This window comes from Podarcis erhardii (genome assembly GCF_964252035.2).
Source record: "Podarcis erhardii genome assembly, chromosome: 12".
Lineage (NCBI taxonomy): Eukaryota > Metazoa > Chordata > Lepidosauria > Squamata > Lacertidae > Podarcis > Podarcis erhardii.
Window position 1 is genome coordinate 28,254,397 of NC_138513.1, and position 7,318 is coordinate 28,261,714.

General features: G+C 41.8%; 1 protein-coding gene across 2 annotated transcripts; it reads right to left on the bottom strand.

Annotated features, from left to right (window-relative positions):
• Positions 1 to 852: 852 nt before the first annotated feature.
• POLR1F (RNA polymerase I subunit F) lies at positions 853 to 5,218 on the bottom strand. 2 transcript variants are annotated; one of them, XM_081833866.1, is made up of 4 exons: positions 4,930 to 5,218; positions 4,016 to 4,157; positions 2,780 to 2,988; positions 853 to 2,243 (listed from the first exon to the last, which is right to left on the bottom strand). In XM_081833866.1, exons 1-4 carry the CDS (start codon positions 5,166 to 5,168, stop codon positions 1,916 to 1,918), a joined length of 918 nt encoding a protein of 305 aa, XP_081689992.1. In that variant the 5' UTR covers positions 5,169 to 5,218; the 3' UTR covers positions 853 to 1,915. The 2 variants fall into 2 exon arrangements, with proteins under 2 accessions (XP_081689992.1, XP_081689993.1); XM_081833867.1 differs by having other exon boundaries at positions 853 to 2,240; positions 4,930 to 5,214.
• Positions 5,219 to 7,318: the final 2,100 nt, after the last annotated feature.

Genomic DNA, 7,318 nt, shown 5'->3' on the forward strand with positions numbered 1-7,318 from the left:
GCTTCTCTCTTCTCCTGCTTTTCGCCTGATCATGCTAGCTCCCTTTTGGGAATCCTCTGACTCACTGCTTAGGCTCATAGATTCCCTTCGAATTCCGTCATCTTCTTCCTCGTCTCTCTCTCCCTCCTCCCACTCGCTTTCCGTCTCCTCTGCCATCTCCTCACTTCTCCCAGAAACCCTGACACTTGGTTTACAAACTTAATCGGTTCCGGAAGTCTGTTCTTAAACCAAAGCGTACTTAAACCAAGGTGTACTTTCCCATAGCAGTGGAGGACTCAATTTACAAATGGAACACACTCAACAGGAAGCAAAACATGTTCTTATTCCAAGGCAAAGTTCACAAACCAAACACCTACTTCCGGGTTTGCAGTGGTCTTAATCCAAATTGTTCATAAACTAAGCTGTTCTTAAACCAAGGTACCACTGTACTGTCCATACACACCAGATATAAGATTTTTTAATGTATTGCACAAGATAACAGTTTCATAAATGTAAACGTCCCACTTTTTGCTCAGACATCTTGTAGTTTTCACAAAGGCCTTCTCTAAGTCTCCTTGTACCAACAAACCCCAACTCAATTTCAGGGATTTCGGGGGGGGGGACCCCCCAATTATCTGTAGTTGGGAGGACTCGTCAGCACAGCTAGTTGCTGTCACTTGGTTCTTTGCATTAGCAGTAAACCAAATCAATACAGACCACAGGAATGGAGAACTTGAGAGACAGCACAAGCTTGTCCCCAATTCGATTAGCTGAGTAAAACTGCTGTCAGTCAGTTTCACCTCTCTATCTGTAAAAGCAATTTATTTAAAATTTGCCCCAATTTTAAGCTTGTAATCCCAACTGCTACAAGAGTTTTAAAAAAGAATATTCTGTTTATTTGCTTTTTGACTGCATTTATTCCCTGAAAAACAGATACCATAACGGGTCTCCAGCTGTAAACAAAAACAAATCACACCAAAAAGGCTCCAGGCATTGCATCACCTTTGTAAATTTATAAAAATAGTTATTCATCACAAATCATTAAGAGACATGTTTTACAGACTTCAATTTCTAGATGTAACTAAATGCCAGATTTAGTCCATTAAAATATAAGTTAGGGATGTTCAGCTGAAATTTCTCCCTAAGTTCTTTTATTTTGATAAGAAGGATAAAGCATGACTCCCCAAAATTCTTCATAATACTTGAAAGAATACTGACTGCTCTGGGGATGTCAAGGCAAAGGTGGTTTCCGACAGCCTTCAGTCTAAACATAGTACAATATTCCCAACTTGTCCTGGGAAGACAGGGCAAATGACCAATTTTTCTCTCCCCCCCCCCCCATCCAATCTGTATCTCAGGAGAACAGCATCTCAGCAAAAGAAAACTTTTAACTGATAAGTTATCAATCCCTGGATCAGAAGAATTATTGGAGCACATTCTCCAAATTGTTGAGAAAACCTTTCCCAATGACTAATTGGGACAAGTCTGAAAAAGACTTAATGGTGAAAATGGAACCACTGTTCCATTATTGTTCATTGTATTTATGTGCATTAAAAGTATATTTTTGTATTTGTGGGTCTTGGTGCTGACTGGATCAAACACAATCCATACATACTTGCAGCATTCAAGAAGCAACCCTCTAGATATTGATGGGTTTCAGTTCCCATTCCTCCCTGTCTGTGCCAGCAGGCAGAAGAAAAGATAGGTAATAATAAGAGGGAGGACTGGATTCTTTGTTTGTTTGTTGGTAATGGATTTCATAAAATACAATCTTTGGCAGCTAAAAACCTAAGTTCTTTTCTTATATTGTTTCATATTATTTTATTCATCTTTCCTGTGTGTGTAGATAATCTACAACAGCACTCCTTCTCCAACTACACCTGATGGAAGAGTTCTAGGTTCAGGTTAAGGCACTTGGTATTATCCATACTATTTCTCATTGCTTTTTCTTCTTTTTAGCTTTGGGATTTAATAATCCAGGAAGTACACCTTCTTCCTCGCCAAGTTTTCTCTTCTTTTTCTTAGATTTGCTGTGATCACTATGGTAGCCACTTGAGTCACTTGCATGCAGTCCCAGGTCTGCTCTGTGTTGCCCATTCCCTTGATCTGACATATCAAATATTTCATTATCCTCGTCGTTGTTTCTCATCTCTTCAACACCAGCTGTCGCTATGTCCATCTCCATCTCCTCTGTGCCATTCTGCACATCATGGGGCTTTTCATGTTTTCCCTTGTGCTTTTCCTTGAACTCTTCTCCAATGCTGCTTTGGAAAAAAAAGTGAAAAGGGGGCAGTAGATGAGCTTTCAAATGATATCATATCATATATGAGAATAAGAGAAGCTACCATTATTAGCCCTCAGAATTAAAGCTGTTTATTCTATTTCTTATTCTATTCTATTTTCAATTTGACTGGGTTTCCTTCCCATACTGTCTGTCATTTTCTTACTTTTCATGCAAAGGTCAATCCCCGCCCCCACCAGCTCACTAAATTTAAAGTGCAGTCAAATACAGCGGAGCTCATCAAAACCTGAGTATACTTTACAACCTTCACTTTCAGTATTATCCTTGCTAACAAGACAGGCATTACTCTTCAGTCTAAATATAGGTGAAGCTCCAACAACACATGGAATTGTGGAAGAGAAACTATTTCCCACCCTCATCTTCCAACTTCTGATATTTCATCCAAATCTGTTCTCCAACTAAATTCAACATGTGATCACTCTGAGAAGACTTTGCTCACTTATATGCTGGAAGTAAACATTCTTCTGAAGTACTTTGCAAAAAGACACATTACTGTACCTCTTTCTACAGAGTTTTCCTTTGATGCAGAACACTCCAGCAGCATCTGAATCAAAACACAATACTTTAAATATCAGTCTGTTGCCTATTTGGAAGCCAAGGTCTTTCCATTCATCGGTTGACATGTGATCAGGTTTGGGGATGGAAGCATTGAAACAGCCATGTACCAGACAGCCTATGTGACTAGGTGCCATTTTATTGATTGTACCCTGGAAATAGACAGACAAATTAAAAAACGTATGCTATGTAGCCTCTAATTTCTCACAAATGCAAGCAGTTGTTTCTCTTACTAGTCTCTTGTATGTTCAATATGGACAATACAATAAGATATTAAGAGACATCATCACTATCTTAAAGCAGAGATCAGTGTCACAGGTGTGCACAGACGATTTAGTCTGCCAATGCACGTTATAATGATTCACTTGAACACTTAAGGTGGGGTATATGTGTTAGGTTTAATGCTCACCAAAGGATATGGCCCAATCTTTAGTAGCACTGCATACATTTGAAGAAAAGCTCCTTGTATTACAGCTAAAAAAAGCGGGCATGGAATTTTGGTGTATACTAAAACACTAAGAAAATTAAATACAAATAGAAACATATATTCTTGCTATTTTTAGGAACTCTGTTATCCTTTCGGATTTTCAGAACCTTATCCTGTGTCTGCTCAGTTGACATACATTGCAGATACCTTAAATACTGTTGCTATAACAGCTGAATTGGCAAGGTCTTAGAAATCTAACTTTTATTAAAGCATCCAAGAGCTTGATGTGTGACATTTCTGAAGCCCTATGTCCATCTGATGCTTGTGAAAGGCTTCAAGAGCAATTGTAATATCTTGTTTACAAATAATTCTCTCTCTCTCTCTCTCACACACACACACACACGCACCATGCACCTGCAGTTGTTGGCACTGCTGCAATACTAGTTATTACTAGAAAGCAATTAAAGAGCACCACACTCTCACACATATATACAACAACAAAAAAGAAGACCACAGGTTTTGCATTTAGGCACATCTAAAACCATTAATTTCAGTGGACCAACATGCAGAATACTGCATGCTTTCAGGCTGTAAATGGTAATTACACCCTGGAGCACAGTAACAAGTCAACTCAAGTACTTTGTGTTAACATTTCCCACAGAATACTTTGTACCATGTACCAGAAAGATGATACAAAGGTCCTGTTTTAAGCATTAAAAGCAATGGTAAAAAAGAAGCATTTATTTACATACCACAAGTTTTTTCCCTTCCTTAGGCTGGAACACGACAAAATCTGCTTCAATGTCCAGATGGACAGCTCCAATGTCATCAATTATATCTCCCACTTCCTTTGTTATTTTAATATCATCATAAGCCACAGGAACACCTTGAAAGCTGCAAGATAAAAGAAGCCACTGGGTAATGACACATATCAAGGAGAGCAACTAAGAACTATGAATGGTTTTAAGGCTGGAATATATCCAATGTCAGCTGCAACCAAGATTGTTCAAGTACATCTTCCTAGTATTACCCTGAACAAGCAAGTTGAAGTAGTAAAATCTTCTAGAGACACAATTTATGTGGAAGCTGCCACATATACTTCCATTTCAAAAGTGGAAAGGTAGGATACAAATGCCTATACCAATTATAAGGAAGAATGCAATTGAAGGGCTCTCGTCACAGTTCACGTTTGGGGGAGCCCAAAATGTAGGTCCTATATACAAAAACAAATTAATCAGTTTGAGCCACCAGACTCAAGTTGCGTCTACTAGACCCTAAAAAAAAAACACCAACCCAATGTGGACTGAATCACTTCTAGAGCCCCCCTGGGATCAATGGCCCTGAAGCTTAAGCTTTATTAGTTTCGTTGTAGATCTGCCCCTGGGGAAAAATAAGCCCTTGTGCAGGTTTCCCACGTGCAACTGGTAGAATGCTGGACTAGAGGGGCCACTGGCCTGATCCAGCGCAGGCTTCGCTTAATGTTCTTGGCTGCCACGGGGCTCTCCCCACTTTCGATCCGCAGAACACAGCCTTTATCCTCCGGGAGTCTGCTTCATCCACCCTCTTTCAAGCCCCGACCGCGCGCCTTGTGAAGAAGCGGCGGAGGCTGCGCAGGGCGTCCCTCCGGCCTCCCCCCCCCCCCCGGAGCTCCGCAGCCTCTCGCTACCTCTCCGAGAAGCGGCGCAGCTCGGCGTCCAGCTGCGCGCGGATCCCCGTCCTCTTGCGGTGCAGGAAGCGCGGCGGCAGGGCGACGTGCCTCCGCTGCGGAGTCACCACCAGGCACGAGTAGCGGCTCTCCGTCAGCGCCCGGGCCGCCTCGAAGGAAGGCAGCTCCACGCAGGGCGGCAGGGCGGGCGCCGGGGGAGCCGCTACGGCGGCCGGAGGCTTCTCCTCAGCCTCCTTCATGGCGCTACACGAGGCAACGTCTTCTCCTCGCTGTCGCCTAGCGATGACGTCTTCGCGACTCGCCTCGAATGGCGCGCCGAGAGGAAGAGACGGCGGGGAGGAAATGACTCCCTTCTGTTTCCGGTGCTAGTTTGGCAGCCATCTCAGGTGTGGCCTCTCGCATCCGGGTCTTTTGGAATGCGCTTTCTTTTTTTTTAAGGCAAGAGCTTGGAGAACGGTTGGCTCGCCGGCTAAGCCCGTCAGCCTATAACGTCATCAGCCCAGCTGGAAGCTCCTCCCACGTGCTAATGATTAGCCAATGCTTGCTCCCCAGTTGTTTATGTTTCACCGTGAGCCGCTAAGGTCGTTTTGCTTTGCTTTTTGGCATCACGTGCGCCTGTTATTTGAGTTTACATAATTCACTTTCTGGATTTTCTGAATGCGCGATCGTGATCTCTCTGATACTATTTTTTTCTTATGATATTTGTTAGTAGCTGCATTGGCTGCCCTGAAATTGTGCTTTGTTTTTATGCCTATATATAATTTTGCGTAGCAAATTGTAGTTACAACCACACAGTTCTTTAACTTGAGCAAAAAGAAGAAGAAGAAGAAGAAAAGGGGGGCGGAATCTAAGTGTCTCCTACGACTGGGAGCACCGATTAGTTTTCTTACTGCTTTTTCTGTCGTATTAACACGTAGGGAATTTCTTCCTCAAATAATACACTGCCAACGAAAAGCACCCTATTTTCACGGTGGCATGGACTGCATGTGTGTAGTACGAATATAGGTCGAAGTGTGGGGCTTGGTGGCAGAACGGAATCCTGGTTAGGATTCCTAGAGATCTGGTTTGCCCTCACAAAATGTAATACAGCAGAGTTTTCAGAAATGTGAAAACCCTGGAACAGCCAAACACAGAAGGATAGTACCTACCTAGCTTTGGCTAAAATAAAATAATAATAATGATATATGGTAGGTGGGGATGTTCATTTCTGTTGCTCACATAGCCACACTGCCTACTTGTAAGAAAAATGGTGGGATTAAATCAAAGTTAAGTTAGAGACTAGAAGAATTAGGCGGCCTTGCAAGTGAAATTAAAGTCCTTTGTCTTCAGCAGTGTCATATGGAAAGTCATACCAATATCTTTTTGTTTTCCATTCAGATGAAAGCACTACACACTCAATGAATCCTTGCAGGGAAGAATCAAAAACATCTCTTGTTACTGATGTAAAAGAAGATTAGATAAGAACCAAAATTTTAGAGTTGGAAGGGATCCCAAGGGTCATCTAGTCCAATCCCCTGCAATGCAGGAATCTCAGCTAAAGCATCCATGACAGATGGCCACCCAACCTCTGCTTAAAAACTTCCCAAGGAAGGAGAGTCCACAACCTCTCAAGGGAGACCATTCCACTGTTGAACGGCTCTCACTCTTTGAAAATTTTTCTGTATGTTTAGTCGGAATCCTCTTTCTTGTAACTTGAAGTCATTGTTGTGAGTCCTACCCTCCAGAGCAGGAGAAAACAAGCTTGAGATACTTAAAGAGGGTTATCATATCTCCTCTCACTCTCCTCTTTTCCAGGCTAAAGATACACTATTTCAGTGGGTCCATTCTGAGTAAAACTTAGTAGAATACCACCAATTGCTTGCATGAAAGAATAATAAAAGATGCTCCTCTTCAGTTCTGAAGTTTCCATCTCTTTTGGCTAAATCTGAACTTGCACATTATTTGAAGTATGTACTGCAAGACGTTTAAGTGGGCGCACACATGCATTGCTTTTTGTGTAAGTCACTTGAGCCTCATTTCTTGGGGGGGCAGCTAATAGTAATAATTAGATCTAGCCCTTTTTGTAAATGTTAGCACGATTTGTATATCTGAATTTTTAATCTCCCCCCCCCCAAAAAAAATCCACACCATATTGTCAACTTCTCTATGTCTTTGCGGAGAAGGTGAGTACATACAAAAGAAAAATCAACAATGATAAAAGGAATGTAGTTTAGGAAGGAGTCACCAGATGGCACAATTGAGCCTCGAATTGCTTTTTGCAAATTCTGTTTTTAACCCCTCTGAAATCAATAGAAGCTTTCCCCATCATTTAGCATCAAAAGGCTGAAGAATAATATTCTGCAAAATATTGCTGAAATCTGAACCTGAACTTGTTCCTATAGCTTTTGCA